The sequence below is a fragment of the Gallus gallus genome, chromosome 4 (assembly GCF_016699485.2).
Source record: "Gallus gallus isolate bGalGal1 chromosome 4, bGalGal1.mat.broiler.GRCg7b, whole genome shotgun sequence".
Taxonomy (NCBI): domain Eukaryota; kingdom Metazoa; phylum Chordata; class Aves; order Galliformes; family Phasianidae; genus Gallus; species Gallus gallus.
In genome coordinates this window covers 13882196-13905302 of record NC_052535.1, presented here as the reverse complement: position 1 = coordinate 13905302, position 23107 = coordinate 13882196, and the positions used below count along the sequence as shown (strand labels likewise).

Genomic DNA, 23107 nt, shown 5'->3' with positions numbered 1-23107 from the left:
TGGGGGTCCCAGAGCTGAACAGAACACTGAACAAACAGGATAATAGGAGGCAATAAAAAAGCAAATAGCTAGCAAATGGAAATATAATGCTGAATATTTACTGTCAGTGTACTTCTCAATTTTTTTCCAGTTAATTCTGAAGATGATAAGAAATGTATTTTCTGCTGTTTCATCTTTTTTTTTTTCTTTTTTTCTCTTTAATGCTTGTCTCATGCTGTAGATCTGATCAGTGGTTTGCAAATAACATACCAAGAATTTATTTCTGTTAATCTTTCTTTCATTTTTTGTTTCTTTTAAACAAAGGGGCCCCCTGGTCTGCCAGGTATGAAGGTAAGTGTTTTTAACTCTTGCATCTAAGTACTAACCACGCATAAGTGTGCAGTGTGATCTGGCAAAAGTAAGCTGCTTGCTTTCATTACAAGACCATATACATCCATTGGAATCTGGAGTGAAATTCTGCAAAAAAACTTACTGCTTCTAGGTCATTCCATTGCAACTAACTAGAAATTCTGCACTAGCTTGACTGGAAACTGTTTTCTGAAACTCATTCCCTTGGGAATGTGAGGGACAGCATCTTGTTTGAGAGGCATCAAGTTAACAGAAGGTCTGCAGACATCTAAATGCTCTGCTAGTCAGTGTGAGCGCTCAGAAGCGCAACTAGAGATTAAGCAATGGTAATTTAGGTATCCAGTAAAGGGAACGGTGCAACAGTTTACATTCCTTTTGGAAATGTGCTTCCCTACTTCTTAGATTACTTATGTAAATGACTTTTTTTTCCCTAGTGTAAATAGTCTCACAGTCTGATTTTGGGCCTTTGAGGATTCCTTTTAAGTTTAGGGGGGGGTTATGTTTTTTTTGTTGTTGTTGTTTGCTTGGGGTTTTTTATTTTGTTACTGTATCCATGACCTATTTGAGCATGAGTCAAAACATTAGTTTTGGTTCACATCTATTTAAAAGGAAGCTTGACCCCCCCACAGTGTTATTCCATTAAACTCCTGAGAGGACAGCATAACGCATTGGTACTGGGAAATGATGACTATTAAGCTAAACTGTTTTTCTCAGCTCCATCCATCCCAGTCATTGTGCAGATATTACAATGCTAGCTGATCACAACATTTACATGGAAAAGATGTGAGTTGAAATCAGTAATAAATACTTTAGATCATGAAGTGTGACTATTACAGTAGCATACACAGCATTAATCTCATGAAGTGGGACACTGGAAAAAGCTGAAACCCTTTTTTCCGTCGTGTCATAAAAGTTTTCTGTACATGGAGCTGGAATGCCTCTTTTGTGAAGCATTTATATTTCAATCCCCTCTGGTCTTTTGGAGTTTAAATCAATGCTGATACATTTGTACACACAAAAAGAGAACCCTTAACAGTTGGTAGTTTAGCCATTTAAAGAATTCTGCAAATATGCAATAATGTATCTCATTAAAATAGGTATTTCTTGGAGAATCCAATGCTTAAATTTTAAGATGGAGTATAACATAACTCTGATTCTCTCATAGTTTTAAGAGTCATTTTTTTTCATCCTTTGGAGTCAGAATGGCGATAAAGATTTGTTGAATATGCTAATAATTAAAAGCCAGCTGGTTTTCTTCTAGGGCGAAGCGGGTGAAATAATTACATCCTTGCTGCCAGGACAGAAGGGTGACCAAGGATTTCCAGGTCTTCCAGGGATACCTGTAAGTTGAATAAAGTACTGTTAGACTATGTTCTACCAGAAATATAAAAGGAAGGGTATTTCAATGACAGCACAGTTGGAACATTTGGTGCTAGGGAATCCCTATGTGTACGGGAAAGGGCAAGGCTCATATTTACTGTACCTCTAGTTTACACTGTGAGAAAGGTTTCAAAAGTGCTTCCACATTGCTCTTAATAGGGTAGCCACAGAGGAGAGAGAAGTCCCCTACTCAGGCAAGCAGTGTCCAGCAGACAATGGTTCTCACAGTTACTGACTTGCTTCACTATTTCCCCTTCCTGTTGCCACTTCCCAGATATGCTCTGTATTAATTCTGGAGCTCCTTTTCCTTCTTTACTCTGAGGTAAAGTGAGTAACAATCTGCACTTCTGGGCTGTAGCCGCTGTTTTCACTCGGGGGAAGAGAGGGTAATGTCTCAGCTGTTCTCCTCATGTTGTTCCCCGTGAGCAGTGTTTCTGTTCTCCCAGCAGTCTTCTGTGAAAGCAGCTAGTGACTCCAGGCCCTGTGCTTCCCCTCTGAACCATTTATTACTTTAGTGGAAGAACAAGGGGAGCAGAAAATGAGTCAATCAGTCTGTACTGGACAGAAGCCAGAAACTCCCATTTCCTGGTACAGAAAGGCAAACCTCAGGCTATTCTGACCAGACTGAGCCTGTTAGCATTTCTGTTCCTCTGATCTGTGCTTTCCTATTGTCTGTTTCTGGATGGCAGGAGTCACAAATACAAAGTGTTTTGTTGTTCTCTCTCAGTGCATTCAAGAGAAAGAAAGAACAAAAGTAGTTCAGAACAAGCAAAAAAGCATTCCTTTATCCAAGCCAAAGAGAAGTATTGATATAGAGAGCAGAACAGTCTTGGCACAGCATACACTCCTTTAGGCCTTTCATCTAGAACAAATTGGTAGGTTAGTGGTCAGTTCCTTTGATTTGACACCTATAGGATGCCAGCTGTGCGTTTGGTGTTTATTTTTTGGTTTGTTCTTTTTTTTTTTTTTTTTACCTTGAAGGTCTCTCATTTATCCCGTTGTTGTTGTTGTTGTTTTTGTTTGTTTGTTTTTTGTTTTCTTTTTCCCATAAAAAGTGTCTCTCTGATAGCTTCCTCCATTTTTTTAACAGGGTCCACCTGGTTCCATAGGAATACCAGGTCCAGTTGGTCCTCCAGGGCCCCCAGGTTTGACAGTAAGTTTCTTAGCCTGTTACCGATAAGATGTTAAAGAAGGCAGTTGCTTCTTTGTTTCCATGTCCTCAGAGGCAAGTTGGCAAAATGCAGAGGTTACTTTAGTCATAACTCGATATGAAGACAGTAGCAACCATGCACTCGGTTGACCCTAGAGCTGCTCTTGTGCATATGTAAATGTGATGCCTTTGAAACATTTGGCCTGTGCATAGAGCTCTTTTTACTTTAAATTTGCCTGAATCTTTCTGCAGACTGTATTGGTGTTAAACCTAATAGTCAAGATTTAGTTTATTTAGACTGTATTTTTAAGCCCTTAAGGAACATTTCACTTAAAGGAAGAGCTCATATCTTGTGTATCTATGAAGTTTAGTACTAAACAATTCCTTTTTTTCACAAGAGAACATGCAAAGTGCTTGAAAGAGTAACTTTTGTTTTCATTTTTATTAGGGACCTCCTGGTCCACCAGGACTGCCAGGACCTAAGGTATTTTCCATCTCTCACTGATGGTGGTTGGAGTTGTTTTGTTTTTCTTTCTGTTCATTTGTGAATTCTAAGGGCTGACAGTATTTACTTCTTGTAGGGTAATATGGGCTTGAATTTCCAAGGACCTAAAGGTGAAAAAGTGAGTAGATGATGATGATGTTTGCTTTTTACTTTCAAAATACCTATCCTTGCCATTTGGGGATTTACTACCTGTGTCAAACTGCCATCTTCTTGTACATTAGGGTGAACAAGGTCTTCAAGGACCTCCAGGGCCACCAGGACAAATTGGAGAACAGAAGAGACCAAATGACATTGAGTTTCAGAAAGGAGATCAGGTAAATGGGAAACTATATCCATCTATAATCAGTATGTGATCACTGAAGTCTGTATTGGTTTGGCTCATATACGCTCACATTCTACTGACTGTACAGAACTTCTGTTAGTTTTCTTAAAGCACAGAATGTATTGGGCCTGAGTAGTTTTCCTTTAATAGAAGGTATGCTAGTCACATTAGCTCAGTTATTTCTCTTAATAAAATAAAGTAACTGTCCTACAGAAGAAACTGTCTGAAAGGAAACTTATAGCAATGGTAAAAGCAGTTAAACTGTTCCCTTGGATCAGCAGACTGAGATTTTCAAAGCTGTAGGGATTATGATTCCTATTAATTAACCAGCTTAGTCATCCATTGTGAAGAAGTCTTTTAAAAGTTTTAGCTTAAATTCTTTTTCTCTTTTTTCTTTTCTTTTTCTTTTTTTTTTTTTTTTTCCCCTTAGTCATGTCACAAGATCTTTCTTCCTTGTGGTGTGAATAAGTTTTTTTCCTGTTCCTGGACTCTCAAAAGTAATATCAAGCCATACCGTGGCAGTAAGCTCAAACTCTTGGTTTGATATACATGGGTTCTCCCACTGCAAATGCCAAAAAATCATTGCCCTACATCTTGGTTAAAATCACTTGTTATCCTTCATTTCTGAAGAACATTTGGCATTTCCTTAAGTTATCCACTGAGGCACATTTTCAATGTGCAGTCATCCTAAAAAGTTTTTAGTCTCTGGTTTTGTCTCTTTTATGTACGTATTTATTTATTTTTACTGCACTGTAGTTGAGATAAATATTCAGCTGATTTTATTAGGGTCAGAGCTATTTGTTTCTGTCATCAGGGATATCTGAAGGACTTATTCTGCTCAAGTGCAGGTATATAAATGTACAAAATCAAAGCATTCTAGCTACTTGCCTTAGAAAGCACTTGCCCTTGACCAACACTAATAGTGATTTTGAGGTTTAAAGATTTGTTTATGTTTCAACATAAGTTACATTTGATAGAACAAAATCAGTAAAAAAAAATCTACATTACATGTATTTCTTTTTTGTAAAGTATACACAGGGTTCTGGTATGTATCTCCACTGTGATCTCTGGTGACGATCAACTGTAAAGATGCACTTTTTAAAAGTCTGGGAGTCTCCCCTAAAGGAAGGGGACAACAACAAAAATGCACAGAAAGCTTTTGTGGATTCAATAGCCTGTAGTGTTTTGTCTGGATTAATGTTACAAAGCTGTAACAAAACAGAATAGAAACTCTGAATTTTTCATATGGAGATTCTGTGACAATTTTCAGTGTTGATCCTAGTGGCCTCACAATTTCAGTAATTACAAGCAACAACGACTGTTCTTCCTGTAATTTCAGCAGGATTTTGCATTTGTTCCTCTTTTCTTTCTTTCTGTCTTTGTCTTCCGTCCTTTGTCTTCTGTCCTTCCTTTATCCTTCCTTCCATCCTTCCTTTATTCTATAGCAGCTGTAGACCACCAGAACAACAGCTGAAGTACTCACAGGAGTCAGTTGTGTCCTAGTGAACAGAATCATCTAAATAAACTGGATGAACAAATAATAAAAATTATTGTTTCACTTGAAGATCTGCACTAGTGAAGAATTGATATGGCCCCTTTCTGTTAACGGTTCTTGGAAATCTAAACAATAGCAAAAATGGGTGCGTGTGTGTGTATATATATGTATGTATGTGTAGAGATGTATATATTTATATATATTAAAAAAAAAAAAATGGAGACACTATGGAGTAATGAAGGCTTTAATCCTCTTTTTCTTTTGCCTATGTTTGACAGGGTATTCCAGGTGATCCAGGCCCACCAGGACTTCCTGGGCCACAAGGCCCTCCTGTGAGTAGACCTATTCTAGCTCTTTTTCATTGCATCTCTTCAGAAACTGTAAATGAACCTGCTTAGGCTCAATTTAAGATTATGTTTGTATGTTCAGGGTCTTCCCGGTGGCATAAAAGGTGAAAAAGGTGAGCAAGGAGAACCAGGCAAAAGAGTAAGTAGTCTATTTAACCAAACATTTATTTTTCCAATCAATGTAATCTTTGAGAATAAAGCAAATGTTGAACTCATGTGAGGCCTTCAGCCTCTGGGTAAGAAACTTTTTTTTTTAATTATTTTTTTCTGTAATCTGGTAAACAAGTTTGTGACACATCTGGTTCACAGCAGTGCTTCTTGCTGTGGATCTCTCAGGACTATTTTATGGAATTGTCTACATGTAGATCTTAGTTTTAGGCACAGGAAAACCTGATTTTAATGATGTTATCTGGTTACACATGGAAGGCTTCTTCAGAGTTCTTGGACTACTTGGCTGAAGCAGCAGTTTTCTGTTTCCTTTTAGAGGTCTTCATTCAGTTAGTCATTTGCTAGGTTGCCCAAGCAGCATGAGATTGCTGTATTTTTAGGATGGTCTGTGTAAGCTCATTCTCAGTGTACTTATTTGTGAGATAAGTCACTAAGAGAAGTCTCTGAACACTGCATTAGGACCAAAAGTCCATTTATCACGTCCCAAGCAACCACTTCTGTTTATGTACTAACTGGAGAGGGGACAAGTCAGACTAGCTGCATCTGGGGACAGTATTAATCGCTTCATTCCTGTCTAGACTCTGCCCATCCTGAAATTGAAATTTACTTTAATATCACAGCTCAGAAAAGCTGAGGAAGATCATGGAGGTGTTAAGAAGTAGGATGAAAATAGCATGAGTTGGACTAGCGAAGAAAAGACAAGCTGGTACAAGCTCAAAGCATTCTGCATTTTCACTTTCATAGCTACTGAACTTATAGTTGCATCAACGTAATGGGCCCCTTTGAGAACTAGGACACAGATCTTACCCAGGTTAATCAGACAGTATTAATAAACACTGCTTAGAAACAAGCTGTTAATAGGTGTCTCAGTGTCCATAGGGATTAAAGACTGTGGAAGATAAGTCTTTGACATTCTAGATAAAATTCTTTTTAGTTGCTGAGATTTATAGGTGGGCTTTGATTTGCCTTCTCATATGCACACGAGAAACTAGGCAGATTTACAAAGGCAAAGCTCTTGTTATATTTTGAATTGTGTTTTCCGAGTTGCTTCTCTGCAAAAATAATTGGGAACCACATATATTTGCAAAGACCTAAAAGGATAGAAATCCTGAAGGGATATAGAAGATGCCTTTTGCTAAAAACTTATTTACCAACATTTTTGTTCTTATTACTCTGAATGAACGTTGCATATTCAACATGCATTTTGCTGTTAAGTGACTTCAAAATTGTATTTTAGCATCTGATATTATTCTGTATGAATAAAACCCATTTCAATTTAATTCGTTTTTGAGAATCAGAATCACTAATATTCAAGACTTCACAGATCATAGTATACTCTGGTGCATATATCTTATCTGGTTGTGTTATCAACTTCTTGCTGATTAAGAGTTGATCGTGGCACTATAGTGAAACTTCATCAGTAGTGTAGTTAAGTTCCATCTTGTGTCTCTCATTCTATAATGCTAACAACAGACTTATGTTTGACTCACCCAGTGGATGGCTTGGAGTAAAATGGAGCTTGCACTGCTTTCACTGTAGCAATGGCATATCCATTTAGCAAAAATGTATGTTTTTTAGGAGTTACTTCTCTGAGCAGAGTTCAGCTTCTTATTTTGATAGTGTTCTTCAGAAAATTGCATTTAGCTTAAGGGAGAGTTAAAATTTAAACATAAAAATGTTTGGTTTTAGTTTGACTGGTCACAGTATACTAATTTCCTAATTAAATGCAGTGTCTAGGAAGTTAGAATCTGTTTTCCAAGCAGAGAGTTTCTCTAATGTTAAAGGGGTTTATTAAATGCGAAGAATCAGTAATAGTTAATTGAAGACCATTTTATGCTGTATTTGCTCACCATTTCTTTTTTTTGTTTTGAGACTTGTCGTATTTTTGTGCTCATATTTTCAAGTAGGAAACCTCACTTAAGATAACTCAGTTGATTATCGTTGTTTGGTATCTTTGAGCTATATGTCATAAGAACTGCATTCTGGAGAGTTTGGTGTTTTGAAAAATGGAGTGTCAGTAAATTATTTCCACAAGATTTCTTCACCACTGAAGCATTTTATTTCAATGCGTGCTTATGTTTTTGAAGGGAAAGCCGGGCAAAGATGGAGAACCTGGTCAGCCTGGTAGGGATGTGAGTACCTCATACATTTTTAATTTCACCAGATTCCTGAAGTTTTTCTTCAAGTCTTCAGGAGAAGGTCTAAGTGTGATTATTTTTCTCTATTCTTGAAGGGTTTACCTGGTGGACCTGGAGTCAACGGTGTTCCAGGAAGAGATGGTGAAAAGGTGTGCCAAGTTATTTGTCATCATTACTATAGTAGCTTGAAAACCTCCCATTGCCGAGTTCACTTCTGACTGAGCAGTAATTGCATTGCCTGTGCTGTTAAAACATTGAGGAATATTTGCAATTATCATCTTGCATAATAATATGCAGTAAAAAATGCTTTTAATTTCATTGGTAGGGTGAAAAAGGTGACGTTGGTCCTCCTGGCCCTCCTGGGAGTGTAAGTTGGTGATCTTTTCTTTCTGCATTTGGTTGATTGTGTTAGCTCATCGTAATTCTGGGGTGACAGTGAGTTTGCATGTCCAGGTATAAACAATAACCATCAGAACTAGTGAACATTTCATATGCTTTCTAATAGAAACAGTTATATCCCTCTTTCTTAATAGATCCTGTGCTCTGGGATTTACTAGCTTACAAAAACAAGGCTAGACTATAACCTCAAAACAGAAGAAATTGAGAAAGCTTCACTGAAGTTTACTTTTTGTTCTCCTGGCAGCAAAGATGCTTTCTGTGGGGGGAACTTTTTACTGAAATTTTGCTACATAACTCATTGAAGAGAGAAGAATGCCCTGTCCTTGGAATTAAGTTCAAAGGACATTGATCTTTTCTTCCCTTACATATCTTTATCTTTCCAGCGATTCTTTTCTTGCCTTAGTAATTGATGTCCTTTTTTCACGTAAATGTGAAACAATTACAGGTCATTACAAGACCAGGCATTGATGCAACAGTGGGACCAAAAGGTAGCAAAGGATTGCCAGGGCTCCCGGGAGCCAAAGGGGAGCGTGGATTCTCTGGTAGGCCAGGCCCACCTGGCTTGCCAGGTTCTCCAGGTAGGACTACAAGCATGAAAACAATTTGTATATTCAAATGTATGAACGGATGTTTAATTTTGTGGCCTTTTTGCTCTCCTTTTGACAGATAGACTAATCAAAAAGTGAAAGCAAAACTATTTAGAGCTACCTTTAAATGTTCTTAGATTGTGGAGCTAATACGAGGAGTTCTGAACATTCATTACCTTCTGTGGTGAACAAAAGATGCTAATCATCAAGGCTGTCAAACAGATATTAGCTCTGTGGTCTTGGGGTTAATTTATATCATATCGCTTACCTATAACATACATTATCCATTGCATTATACAAAGAAAGTGTTGTGTACTGGAAGTCTGGTACCCGGCTATCAAATCTAGTCTTCGTTATAGATTGAAGGAAGTCCTAAAGGAAGAGGTGATCTGAGCCTACTACAGTGGGAATGCATAGTTAAACCTGTATTTATCTTATATATGCACAGGAAATGGCTGCAGTGTTGTAGCATGTAAATGTTCTTTTTTCCATCAGTCCTACTTTCACGTGTCCTAGTTTTGTTTTTTTCTTCATAAAAGATTGCACAGCTATTGAATCTTGGGTCAATTTTTCAAACAAAGATGCCTGAAAAATGCAAAAATTGTGTGTGTCAAACAGTGCACATCAACATGTAGATTTTCTTTCCATAAAAAAAAATGTTACGGTGTTACTTGTACTTGCACGGAAAGATCTAGCCTTACCTGTAGCATATTATTCATCTCATGTCAATGTCATCTTTATAAAAAGGGTAGTTTAAACATTTTATTAGCTTAAATCTTTGAGCTGTAAGGAAACAAAGTTCTTCCCATCTTAGGGATCACTACTGTTGGACCTCCTGGCCCACCTGGCTTACCTGGTGAGAGAGGACAGAAGGGAGATCCAGGTTTACCTGGTGTTTCCATTCCTGGACAACCAGGACTTGATGGGCCACAGGGACCTCCAGGACCTCCAGGTCCTCCAGGACCACCTGCACCATCTGTTCCTCCTGGTGAGTGGTTACCATATAGACAGCAAAGAGACTGAACAGTTTTGACATTCATTCATTTGTTGGGGTTTTTTTTGTTGTTGTTGTTGTTAACTTTTCCTCCAAAGATATAATTTGCCAGCAGCTGAAGCCCATGAGATTCCAAGCTATTCATATGCATCCTCCCAGATCATTCACATCGCAAATCAGGACATTTGTAGAAGAGTTCTAACTGATGTAGTCTAGATGATTATAGAATTTGGGAATTCAGTGGTGTGGGTTAAAGTCTGGCTTTATTATGTCTCTTTCTACCTCAAGAGAGCCCTGCCTTGACTTATCTGTGAGGTTCAGCTAGACTGGAGGAGGAGAAATCTTATCAGCCTTGAAGGACCTTTGTGCTAACTTACACAGTAATGATAGTCCTCCAGGGCCAGACAGATTCCGGCCCAGCTGTATAAAATCAAGTATTTTTTCCCAACTGATGTTAAATCCTTTTTAAGCCAACTAATGAAAATCACATTAAAATTTCCACATAGAGCAGGAGGTAACCACTTTAATGTTTTCTTGAGTAAACTTAACTTTCATGATATCATCTAATAAACGTGTGGAGGGGTTATCACACTAGGAGAGTCAGAATTCCAGTGTAATTTGATAAATATTCTAGTGGACATTTGGGGTGAAAGCTCCTGTCTCTTTTTGGGAACGGGAGATGGAGTTGAGAACTGGAAACCTAATGGAGAGGGGCTAACATGGTTCAAAGAGGAATCCAGTGTCTAAATGGCATCGGCATCTTGAGTCTTCTCAAACTGATTACATTTCATATGCATGATTCTATGATATGAAACTAAATGTAGTGTAGAGGTGGACGTGTACAGGCTGTGGGAAACAGGTTTTGCAGGAAACCTGATGAGTGTTGTATAGTATCAACAGATTGTTTTCTTTTGAGTTTAGATTATATTAATGAGTTGTAGCAGTCCTGTATATACATCCAAATACTGGGAAGTACTACTTTTTCTCTTCTCTTCTCTTCTCTTCTCTTCTCTTCTCTTCTCTTCTCTTCTCTTCTCTTCTCTTCTCTTCTCTTCTCTTCTCTTCTCTTCTCTTCTCTTCTCTTCTCTTCTCTTCTCTTCTCTTCTCTTCTCTTCTCTTCTCTTCTCTTCTCTTCTCTTCTCTTCTCTAAGCAGAATACATGTATTTTAATACAGTTTGATCATGAAATCTCTCCTGCTGCTTCTTAGGTGAAGGGTTATGTGAGCGGGGTCCACCAGGTCCTCCAGGAATTCCAGGACAACAAGGCTTTGCTGGAGAGAGAGGCCAAAAAGGTGCAGTGTCATAGCTATATTTTGCTTTTTTTTCCTCTTTTTGTTAAAGCTTGTTAAACAATATAAAGCTTGCATTAAATAAGGGTAAACAGTGCCTCCTCCTGGTAGGGTTGACTGTAAATGTTTTGTGTTTCTGAGTAAGAAGTCTATTTTGTTAGGGCTTAGGATATCCTCTCTTCTAGTGTGAGAGCACAGGAATCTCAAAGTGACCGAGGGTGTAACCAATTTGCATGTGAGCCTAGCATGGGTAATCATTAACGTAAAATGTAGCTTTGGATTTTAAAGTACCTTCCAGATAGACAGAATCTCAAAATATTTATAACAGCAGTTGCCACCTCCATGTGAGAATGTTAAAATATTTTATACTTAATGAATAAACTCAACATTTTTTAAGGAAAGTAGCACTGAAATTCTAAATTATGAATTCTAAATTCATTGTTTGGGTTGGTCAGTCTAGAATGAGTTTGTCTGCTTGTTTGGTGAGGAAAAGAAAGATATCTTTAATGTGTATCCTTGTCTCCAAAAAGACAACCTTGCAATGAGGATGCTGATATGGGTAAGTGAGAATCTTTTCCTGGCTCAACCATGGACATCTTAGATGACTTTGAGCATCTCACTTAATTTTGTACTCCATTCAAACATGGATTTTGTAAGGATTAGTTAATTAACCGTAATGAAGTCTTTAGATAATACAGTGGTAAATGTCATAGAAAAGTCCGTATATGAATGAAATTTCTAAACTTCGTGAAAAAAAATACTTTTTTTCTTTTAATTGTATATGTGTTTAGTGTATTGTTGAAACCAAACATTCCCAGTATTGATTTTGCCCTCTTGGATCTTAATTAAAGTTCAGGATTTTGATGTATGTGTTTTGGAATTTTAGTTTGAAGTGTCAAGAACCTACTGTAGAAGATGACTAATTGCCAAGAAAAAAGTTCAGTTTTATTCTTGATTTTTGTAAGCTATCTTTTGTTTTGTTTCATACTACGCTATTCTAAATACGTTCTAACCATATATATTAGTTGTCTGATTCATAGTGACCAAAAAGCTTCAGTTTGGCCTCCATCGGGGAAGCTTTCTGATATTTAAGTTATCACATTGTTACATCAAATTGTCATTTTGGACCTGATATTGCAGATTGGTAGGAAGAATCTTTAATATTTTGAGATCTGATGCTCAAGTATTCTTTTTTAATACAACTCTTTGTAGGTGATCAAGGAGACACATGCTTCAATTGTATAGGAACTGGAATATCTGGGCCTCCTGGTGAGAGAGGACCACCGGGACCTCCAGGTAGTCCAGGTAAGGCTGTAGTCTTCATTATTTTGCATAATATATTCCACTAAGCCACTCTCAGATTTGAGTATTTCTGTATTGTGTTCAAATTCAGATGCACAATTGCCATCTCAGAATGTAGGTGGCTTGTGTCCTGTCTCGCCCAGCTAGGGAATGTTAGAAGGAAACAGGCTGCGTATGTCTAAAATAAGCACTCATTTTTGAAAATCTAGTGTTTCAAAAATACTAATTTTCTAATTAAAGACAGGCTTAGGAGCATTCTGCCTCTTGCAGGTATATGGCTTGCTGTAGATTTAGCTGAAAGAGAAAATAAATTCTGCTACTTGCTATTTGTGAATGATAGAAGAGCTGGAGCTTTTTAAGTGAAACATTTTTTGGCCCTCCTAATTTGAGTTAAGGGTTTTGTTCTGCCCAAGTAAAATCAAGCTCTCTCACTTACTAAACCTTGTCTGATTTTAAACAGCTTAGCCTATTGTGCAAACAGCATGTTTCGTATTTACAGCTTCTATATTTTAATGTTTTTTTTTTTTATCTTTTCCTGTGCTACTCAGGTTCTCCTGGTTTTCCTGGGCCAAAAGGTGAAAAGGGGCTTCCAGGATTAACAGGCCTTGTAGGGCCACCAGTAAGTGGCGCTGTTATGTTTTGCTGGGGAAACAGAACATCTCATTTGTCTTACGTTTGGTAGATCTGTGTACAAATTCTTGTCTTATATGAATGCTTTTTTGTGTGTCCCTTAGCTAGTTTGAACACACGATTCCTATGTTTTGCCAACCTCAGACAGGACATGAAACGACAAAGAAGTTTATTTGTATTCCCTCAGGGATTCCCAGGGCCACCAGGTGCTCCTGGGAGACCTGGTCCTAAAGGAGACCCCGGGGATGTCTTGGCTTCACCAAGAATGAAAGGTGACAAAGGAGACCCTGGCTTCCCTGGACCTCCAGGTCTTCCTGGAATAGATGGCACTCCTGGACGAGATGGACTGCCAGGTCTGCCTGGCCCTAAAGGGGAACCTGTGAGTTTCATTTTATGATGTCTTGATTGGACCCATGTTTTGGATACATTTGGGATAGTGCAGATAAGAGGACTGACAAATGCAGATTTTTCTTAATGTGATTAACTCAATAATTCTCTTCGGTAGATGCTAATCTAGTGATGATATGCTGAGTAGTCCCTGCTACCAATGTCTCTTCTCATGGATCATATCAGTTGCTCCTTCCATTGTTCTCTGTATTTCACCTGTATAGCATGAAGAATTAATTAGACAGTTTTAAACCTTGCGTTTACCATGTTAATAAGATGCTGACAGCTAATGGCTGTGCAGGTTAGAAAGATGAAAATCATCAAATAGTTTCAAAACAGGAGAAATTAATTACTTCACACATACCTCTCTTTTTATACTGCTGTTCCTATTTTCAGGGCAGTGTTGCATTCAAAGGAGAAATGGGAATTCCAGGTGACCCAGGAGCACCAGGTCTTCCTGGAGACAAAGGACTTCCTGGACCTCCTGGTTTTGGTCCACAAGGTTCACCTGGTGAAAAGGGCATCCAAGGTGTATCAGGTCGTCCAGGGCCTCCTGGAGTTCCTGGTGAGTTAGTCTCTGTGTGTTCTTGAAAAAAAGCTGTAAGTTTTTATCCATGGGCTCTGGATAGTTCTCAGAACATAATGCTGCATTTAAACTTTTCTCAAAGGCATTGTAAGACCTAGCATTTGTATACTCCCTTACTGAAGGTCACCACAGAATTGCAAAGTGAGCTGAAATTTTATATTACTATAGGAGTTTGACTTTCCCTTCTATTCTGGCCTCTAGAGAGAAGCTTCTAATTTTTAATTTACTTCAGTAGAAATGCACTGTATCTTCCATCTGGCTTATGCTTAATTATGGTGTGACCACAACTGCTTTTAGAAACAAGGGTTTGCTTTTGTTACTTCTTTGTCAGCTGCACAGATCCTAAGCAAGTTGTACTGAAGTTAGCTATGGAAAATACTATTCACATCATGGTACCTTGGAGGAAGCTGAAAAATGATCTTACAGAAAACTGTAACATAAACAATGCTAAGCCCATAAGGACTGTATGCGGCTCAGGGCCAGATAGTCCAGTGGGTAAAGTCTTTGTGATGTTTATGTTCTTTGTAAGCTTGGGATATGGCTAGCAACATTTCTTTCTACTCAAATAAATACAGAGAAGAAAATTCTGTTGATTGATATAAACTTCCTCTTTTCTGTCTCAGGTCCAAAAGGTGACCCTGGTCAGACTATTACAGAACCAGGAGTTCCTGGTCCTCCTGGTCCTCCAGGAAGAAATGGTGACCCAGGTCTTCCAGGTAAAGCAGCAACTTTATCAGTCCATGGAATTCCAAGAGGAGTTTGTTTTCCTTTTGACTGGCTCTTGATAACTAATGTGACTTTCTTCTTTTTACAGGGGATCCTGGTCAGCCAGGTCAGCGTGGCTTATCAGGCATCCCAGGTGCAAAGGGAGAGCCAGGTATTCCTGGCATTGGACTTCCAGGTCCACCAGGCCCAAAAGGTATGTTTGCAACCATGTTGCTGTACTTAACATCTGAAAGAGGAGACATCAAGGATTGTGCCTCTTCACTTATTCGTAGTTAATTTATATCTCTATAATCCTTAAAAAAAAATGTTTGTTTGGAATTTTTACATCTTTAGACTTACAGAAATATCAGCAAAAAACCCATGTGCTGAGCTCTCATTCCTCTGTTTGCTGTACTGCTCCTTTGCAATAGCTTACATTTTTCACTAATCCAAGGATGCAAAAGCAAATGGAAAAAGCTTGATGGAGAAATTGTGAAAGATTGAGCTATAGATAAATGATCTCAAAATGCTCTTTCAAGATTTTATTGTTTCAGATGTGAACTGTTTATAATTGTTAACACACACAGCAAGGCGAGTGCCCTCCTCTGACCAGAGTCCCAGAGGTCCTCTGTAGGAAAGACTGCATACTCAAAGCTATCTCAGCCAAAAGGGTACCCCCTGAGTATCCTTGAGCTAACAGAGAACTACTTTTCAGAAATTACTTTTCATGTTACCTGAACATTTTTGGAAGAGTTGTTCTGATGCTCCCTGATATCTTTTCCTCTGCTGTCCCTAACTCATTATGTCCTGTGTAGGTTTCCCAGGGACTCCAGGCCCACCCGGAGCTCCAGGAACTCCAGGTCGCCCTGGCCTAGATGGACCTCCTGGACCACCTGGTTTCCCAGGCCAGAAGGTCTGTGCTTGCTCATTTAATATAAAGCTTCATTTTATTGAAAGCTCTTTTGCATCTGTGAAGTTGATAGGTAGGGAGGTTCTCACCTCTTGTTAGCTTTTCATGGTAAGTCACATTCTCTACTTGAAGCTTGAATGAGTGTAGACAAAAACAAACTGAATTCTTGAGATGATGTGTGTTTTTTCTTTACTGCTCTAGCATTTCTCTGGAGAGGCTAAACTCAGAAACCTTTCTTTTTAAAATCTATTCATTTAAATTTGTTACAGGGGGATCGTGGATTTGGAGTTCCAGGACCACCTGGACCCCCAGGACCACCAGGCATAAAAGGAGTTCAAGGACCTAAAGGTGATCCTGGCTTCCCAGGAAACCCTGGTCTTCCAGGACGGGCGGGTTTTGATGGAACTCCAGGACCCAAAGGTATAGAGAAGTCTCCCCTTTTCTTTTCTCTTTTGAGCTTAAAAATTGTTAATGCAATAGGAATCACATGGCAATTACTTCAGAATCTATCTTTCCAAAGCACAGTTCCCCGTATAAATGGAAACTTGTATTCTCAAAAGGCAAGTAAGCAAGAGAGTAGATACCAACTTGTGGGTCAGTCTCTGAAAGTCTGTCATCTAGAGACAAATCATGTTTCTGTGGGGGTAAAACTTCCAGTAGGATAATTGTCATTTTTGATACTCTGTGTGTAGAGGAACAGTGTGTTGGCAACTGATGAATTCCTACTGTTAATAACTACCTACGTTACACTGTGGAGTATGTCTAGTTTATTAAGGAGCATCTGTTACGTTAGATGTGGATTATGATTTAAGTATATGTCCCTGTGTATTATAGAAATGTAAACTTAATATATTCCACAGAGAGAGAAAGAGAGAGCAAATCTCTGGCTTGCCTTTGAGGTGTGTTTATTTTTGTCATATATCAGATCCATATTTATTTTTTTTTGCAAAAACAAGATTTCAGAAACTTTATGCAGGTGCTACTCTGCATCTGGAAGCAAAAATCTCTGAATTGCGTTTGCTATTTAACTAAGCAAGAATGTACTTTTAGGTGACCCTGGACCAAGCGGACCACCAGGACTTCCAGGCCCACCAGGCATCCCCGGCATTGGAGGCCAAGGGCCACCTGGACCTCCAGGACCACCAGGTCCTGTTGGCCCACCAGGTAAAATGCATATACATTGTACCCTCAGGTTATTCCTGACATTCTTCAAGCAGGTATATGGAACATTCAAGGTCCCTCTGAACAGATAGATAAATAAAAATAGAAAATGAAATTTCCTGTCTGTTGGCTTGGCTGTCTTGCCAGTGAAGTGGGCAAAACTTGGTGCACAGTGATTTTTACTGAAATGAGAAGTATATTCAAACTTGATATTTTCATGACATAGAGAGCTTAGTAGGTTGCAAAAACCTACTTTTTTTTCTCTGCCTCAGCAGAGATTCCAGGAAATGTTGTATACAGATTGTGGCACAATCTCTGTAAAGGAGTTTCACAGTATTTACACTCCAGGACAAGACAGAAGGTAGCACAATGTCAGTGTAGAGGTCCAGGGACAGAGAAGGAGGAAAGCTGCCTTTAGATGCCTGCGTTCTACTGTTATTATATTGCTTTCAAATAGCAAGATGGTTCTTAAATTCCAAAACAGTTTTCTATCTTACCAAACTCTGTATTCCAAATTCACTGGGTGAGAGATTTAAATTATTTCTTTACGTTATTATCTACAAATTTATGTGTTTGGAAAGAAAGCAAACAAACTAAATCCTCTATACAGTGCTAGTTATCCTCTGCTTAAATGGTGAGTGTGAAGTCAAGAGAGTAATTCAGGTTCTCCCTTATGTGTTGAGGCACTTCTTATTACAGTGGAAGCTGAAGCACAGTTTGCCTCAGTTAATGGAAAGGAAGAAAGAATGAGTATTCTAGACTGGCTTGTTCATTATTTTGTAGAGGAGTACTGTGTTGAAGAAAGGCTGTCAATAGAAGAGGTCATACACTTTCACTTTGCCATAAGTACACCTTGAAAACACCTTTAGAATTCCTCTTACAGAAACTTCTGAGTTCTGGGTGTTCTGATTTCTTCTCTCAAATCTGTAAGGCCTGCAAGTTTCGTGAGTCCTCTGGGGGTTTAAAGTAGATTAAGAAAGTAAGATCTAAAGATCAGAATTCTATGTCTGAAGGGGTCTTGATTGTATTTTGTCTAAAATGACTGCTGATGGATGAAGATATAAATTTGTTCTGTCTCTGTACACAAAGATTACATGTGCATGCATGTGCAGCATTCTATTCACAGAGCTGGTTTAGAGAGGTTCCTTTACTCCTGCACTCAGTGTATGGTCTTACTGTGCACCAACCCCTGATGTTGCAAGTGCATGACAGTCACCACAGTTAGCACATTCTCTGTTGATATGAGCCTCAAGTATATTTTTTCACTGATTTCCCAGTTAGGAAAGGAATATGTGGTTGCTGCACCAGCAGGTTTTGAATGCATTGAGTGTTAAAGAGCTAGGGACAGAAAGAGGTCCGAACAAGGCACACAGACCTGAGCTATCAGGACTTCAACTTCCCTGGCATATGCTGGGAATACAATTTAGCACAGAAGAAGCAGTCTAGGAGGTTTCTGGAATGTATGGAGGACAACTTCTTGATGCAGATGATAAGAGAACCTACGAGAGGAGCTGCCCCGTTAGACCTGCTGTTCACAAGCAGAGAAGGTCTGGTGGGAGATGTAGAAGTTGGGGGCTGTCTTGGGCAGAATGGCAATGACATGGTAGAGTTCTCGATTCTTGGTGGAGTCGGGAGGGGGAGCAGCAAAACTGCTACCTTGGACTTCCGGAGGGCAGACTTTAAATTGTTCAGAAGACTAGTAGGGAGAGTCCCCCGGGGCTCAGTCTTAGAGAGTAAAGGGGTACAAGATGGCTGGTTGCTCTTTAAGAAGGAAGTCTTAAAGGCGCAGGAGCAGGCTGTACCCCTGAGCCACAAAATGAGCTGGTGTGGAAGAAGACCGGCGTGGATGAATAGGGAACTATTCTTGAGGCTCCAGGAGAAAAAGAGGATCTACCTCCTGTGGAAGAAGGGATGGACAACCCAGAAAGAATACAAAGAAGTTGTTAAGATGTAGTTGATGTAGTCTACCTAGATTTCAGCAAAGCATTTGTCACTGTCTCCCACAGTATTCTCCTGAGGAAGCTGGCAGTCTGTGGCTTGGACTGGACACTCTTGGCTGGGTAAGAAACTGGCTGAAGGGCCAGGCCCAGAGAGTGCTGGTGAATGGAGTTAAATCCAGCTGGCAACCGGTCACGAGTGGTGTTCCCCAGGGCTTGGTACTGGGGCCTGTCCTGTTTAATATCTTTATTGATGACCTGGATGAGGGCATTAAGTGCACCCTCAGTAAGTTAGCAGATGAGACCAAGCTGGTTGGAAGTGTTGATCTGCCTGAGGATAGCGAGGCCCTACAGAGGGATCTGGATAGGTTGGATAGCTGGGCTGAAGCCAAGGGAATGAGGTTCAACAAGACCAAATGCCGGGTCCTGCACTTTGGCCACAATAACCCCAGGCAACGCTACAGGCTTGGGGCAGAGTGGCTGGAAGGTTGTGTAGAGGAAATGGACCTGGGGGTGTTGATTGATGCTAGACTGAACATGAGCCAGCAGTGTGCCCAGGTGGCCAAGAAGGCCAATGGCATCCTGGCTTGTATCTGAAATAGTGTGGCCAGCAGGAACAGGGAAGTAATTATTCCCCTGTACTCAGCACTGGTGAGGCCGCACCTTGAATACTGTGTCCAGTTTTGGGCCCCTCACTGTAAGAAAGACATCGAGGCCCTGGAGCGTGCCCAGAGGAGGGCAACAAAGCTGGTGAGGGGTCTGGAGCACAGACCTTATGAGGAGCGGCTGAAGGAGCTGGGATTGTTCAGTCTGGAGAAGAGGAGGCTCAGGGGAGACCTTATTGCTCTCTATAACTACCTGAAGGGAGGTTGTAGTGAGCTGGGGGTCAGCCTCTTCTCTCGTGTGACTAGTGATATATATGTCCTCTGCCTGGCTTACTGTGCTCAACCATAGTTTCCCTGAACTACTCCTGAATTAAAACTGCTCTTCAGGCTAAGCTGAAGCAGAAGGCAACTCAAGTGTGCATTGCTGGGGGGAGATGTTAGTATAGGTTTGTGTGTTTCATCCAATGCATGTTGTTTGCTTTCCCTGTAACATCTCTTCAGGTACTGGCCAGAATTTGATTTCGTATGATGGTGGTATTCTGCAAAATATCAGTTTTGACAAATGCAGAATTAGAAGTGGAGATGATGTACCACAATGGTCATGTTTTCACTCTTCACATTTGTACTGACCAATTAATGTGGCTACTAACGGTGTGGTTCCTCTGAACTCTAGTTGCATGGTCGATTCCCCATTTGAGAACTCCTTGTTATTCCCTCTGGCAGTGCTATTTCTCTGTTTTTGCCTTACATTCCTCTCTCTTGTCCCTTGTTTCATTGTCCTTCCAAGTCTGTTTTGATTCTTTTACTCGATGCAATGTTAGGGTGATGTTTCTGGGGCCCTGTTTTATAGGAAGTTCAGAAAATTTTCCTTTCTCTGCACCATCATTTCTTCAAGTAGTTTGCAGTAACTCAGCATGTTTTTTTTTTTAACGTGTAGCAGATGAGTCTAGAATTTATTTCATTGTCTATATTATTCTAATTATGACGTGCTCAGACTTTTGACTACTAGAAATTTGATTTGAATTTATATTTGCAAAGTATCTTTACCATCCTAGATACTGAGTTTGTTGCATTCCTAGGTTAAAAGTTACTTTGTCATTTTTGGTCATCTTTTTTTGAACTTGCTGATAGAACATGCACAATCCCTATCCGTCCTCTGCTATTGTTTTTTCTCTGCAAAGTAAGCAGTTCCAGGCACATGACATCATAGTTTGATACAGTGGTAAGCAATTGCCAATAGAGAGCGTGCTTATAATTAACCAATGGATGTCTGCAGCCTTCACAATCAAGGAAACACAATCTGCCTTTTTAGCATGAAAAGTACACATCACAGCATCATTCTTAAGCTTGTTCCTGCAGCTGGGAGGGCATCCCTGTCTGTTAGAGTAATACTGCCTTGTATTTGTCAGCTTTTGGCATAACGTTTTCATAATCTCAATATGCTATGCTAAGGCATGGGAAGTGCAATAAACCATCTTGGCAAGTGTAAGGATGTCAATTTGAAAAATGAAACAGTGAAAAAACCCACGTATTGAGTGTTTTGATTTGTGGGTTTTTTTTCATATTTGTTATAAAGTAGAAGTATCTTTTGAAAATCCCTATTCAAAGGGATTTAATAGATACAAAAAGCTGTCTGATAGGATGTACTCTGGTGTCCAAAAGGTGCCTGCCCAAGCCAATATCTAGTAATGATAGTTTCAGGTAAGAGTTCAGGAACATCTGGTTCCTCTCAGTTGTGAAGAGAAGGGTAGGCATGGAGAGGGGGGACAATGCAGTTTTTCAAAGAATGTGTCATCAGTTAAAGATGACAAAGAAAATACCTTACTTTGTTTCTTGTTTCTGCATATGGTGGTGGCTGCACTTTGAGCAAGACCCCCAGATTTCCTTTCAGTCTGGATTCTTTTAACAGTGTTAGTGCTGTATTCTTTGTACTTAGATCTGTTTTGGATTTTGTCTGCTTCTTTTTTCCCCCTCTAACTTGTATGTGCTTTATTTTGTTTCCTAACTTAACAACTATTACAACTCCTTACTGCTACCTGTCTCAACTTCCTGATGAGCTTTAATTCCTTGGCTTATAGGACCTCAGGGTCCCCAGGTACTGCGGTTTCTTTCCCAAAGCTTTTTCTTAGCTTTGGGTTTAAGAATAGCCAATTTTTGCCTTTCAAGAGTATGTACCATCTTTTATACAGTGTACGGGAGGAAAACAAGCTGTCTGCTTGCTTCAGCAGTGCCTCAAGCTCAGAATCGTTAGCATTAAACAATGTTGAACATATTCTGACAATTCATATTTTTCACTCAGAGAAATGTAATGCAGTGCAGAATTTTGCTATCCTTCAAAAATATTCAGCTGTTTTCTTAGAATGTTATAAAATGGAGTCATTAATGGAAATACACCTCTGAGAATCACTTTGTATTTAATGATAAAATACAAACCAATCGAATCAATCTCAGATATATATTTTATTAACCAGAATTAAATGGTTATTGAAGAAAGATGTTCCTTTCCTTAAATATTTGCTAGAGTTTGTTAAAATTTTAGTAATACATCTCTTCAGGAAAATCTTCAGGGAAGTAAGGCCTTTAGTGCCTGGAAGTCATTAAAAATACGTGGCTTTAAAAGAATTCGTGGGTTTTCATCAGTGCTGGGAATATATTTCATATAAAACTTGTCTGTTGCTCCAGTACAATGCCCAGAGACACACAGATCTCAACCTTGCCTTGTTTTTTTGCTGAAAGATTGTTTCTCAACATTGTCTAGGGTTGCAGGGCGTACCAGGGGAGAAAGGGGATCCAGGTCCTCCAGGCTTCGATGTTCCTGGTCCTCCAGGTGACCAAGGAACCCCAGGATATCCAGGACCCCCTGGCCTCCCAGGCCCTCAGGGTTCACCCGGACCACCTGGCCGGGATGGAATACCTGGATTTCCAGGTAAGTTCACATTTTTTACCTGTGGACAAAGGCCAAACTGTAGTTACAGGTGGATATTTCTTATGCTTGGCTTAGAGAGCCTCAATGTTTATCCTATTTGTTTAAGGATGGATACACATTAACAATTGCATTTCATAGCACTGTTGCATTAAACTCCTTCTCACCTCTCCACTCTTCCCTTTAATTTGATACAATATTGTTATTGTTTCATAGCTTTCAAAAGTGAAATCAATCATTTTCATTACAAGACTTTCTAGTTTATTTTCCTATTTCTTTTCCTGTCATCGCTACAATTTAGGCTTGTTTTTGTTTTTTGTTTGTTTGTTTGTTTGTTTTTAAAGGAAGTAATTACAAATGCTGTCAACTGGATCCAGCACATAGTTTTAAATGTTAATTTCTTTATTCCGTTTGTTATTCAACCATGACAGTCTTTTTCTCTCTCTGGACAAGAAATCTAAGGTTTTGAGGGTTTCTGTTTATGCATGTAAAAGGGGGCATGTAAAAGTTTTTTAAAGTAGTGTATTTGTAGTGGTCTTCTTGGCTTTCAATAAATATGAGTTTACTTTCAAGCAAGTATTTGGAGAATTGAAGTTACTGGAGTTCTAAATATGCTTTCTACTGAACAGTGCACTGCAAATTTTCTTTCTAGGACTTAACTGAAAAAATTGATAATGTTTTCAACTGTTCTTCTATCTAATTTAGATCAGTGAAGAATCAAGTGTTTGTGATTTCCTTAAAACAAAGTTCAGGCTTTATATGCATTTGCTCATTAATATCATAAAGATACAGACAAGTTAATGTTAGGTACCGATGGGTTTTGGCTTCTTATTTGGAAT

General features: G+C 39.2%; 1 protein-coding gene across 4 annotated transcripts in view; it reads left to right on the top strand.

Annotated features, from left to right (window-relative positions):
- COL4A5 (collagen type IV alpha 5 chain) overlaps positions 1–23107 on the top strand; it is a 79529-nt gene that overhangs the window by 34059 nt on the left and 22363 nt on the right. For all 4 annotated transcript variants that reach the window (XR_005859823.2, XM_015278607.4, XM_015278606.4 and 1 more), the window contains exons 8-31: positions 304–330; positions 1610–1690; positions 2819–2881; positions 3327–3362; positions 3460–3501; positions 3605–3697; positions 5479–5532; positions 5630–5686; positions 7803–7847; positions 7949–8002; positions 8179–8220; positions 8698–8830; positions 9654–9827; positions 11042–11125; positions 12335–12427; positions 12973–13043; positions 13242–13433; positions 13838–14006; positions 14651–14743; positions 14842–14946; positions 15548–15645; positions 15912–16062; positions 16693–16806; positions 22104–22271. Coding sequence is in view for 3 of the 4 variants with exons in the window: in XM_015278607.4 (XP_015134093.2) it covers positions 304–330; positions 1610–1690; positions 2819–2881; positions 3327–3362; positions 3460–3501; positions 3605–3697; positions 5479–5532; positions 5630–5686; positions 7803–7847; positions 7949–8002; positions 8179–8220; positions 8698–8830; positions 9654–9827; positions 11042–11125; positions 12335–12427; positions 12973–13043; positions 13242–13433; positions 13838–14006; positions 14651–14743; positions 14842–14946; positions 15548–15645; positions 15912–16062; positions 16693–16806; positions 22104–22271 (2239 nt within the window). In the remaining variant the exon portion in view is untranslated. The remainder of the gene's footprint in view (positions 1–303; positions 331–1609; positions 1691–2818; positions 2882–3326; positions 3363–3459; positions 3502–3604; positions 3698–5478; positions 5533–5629; positions 5687–7802; positions 7848–7948; positions 8003–8178; positions 8221–8697; positions 8831–9653; positions 9828–11041; positions 11126–12334; positions 12428–12972; positions 13044–13241; positions 13434–13837; positions 14007–14650; positions 14744–14841; positions 14947–15547; positions 15646–15911; positions 16063–16692; positions 16807–22103; positions 22272–23107) is intronic.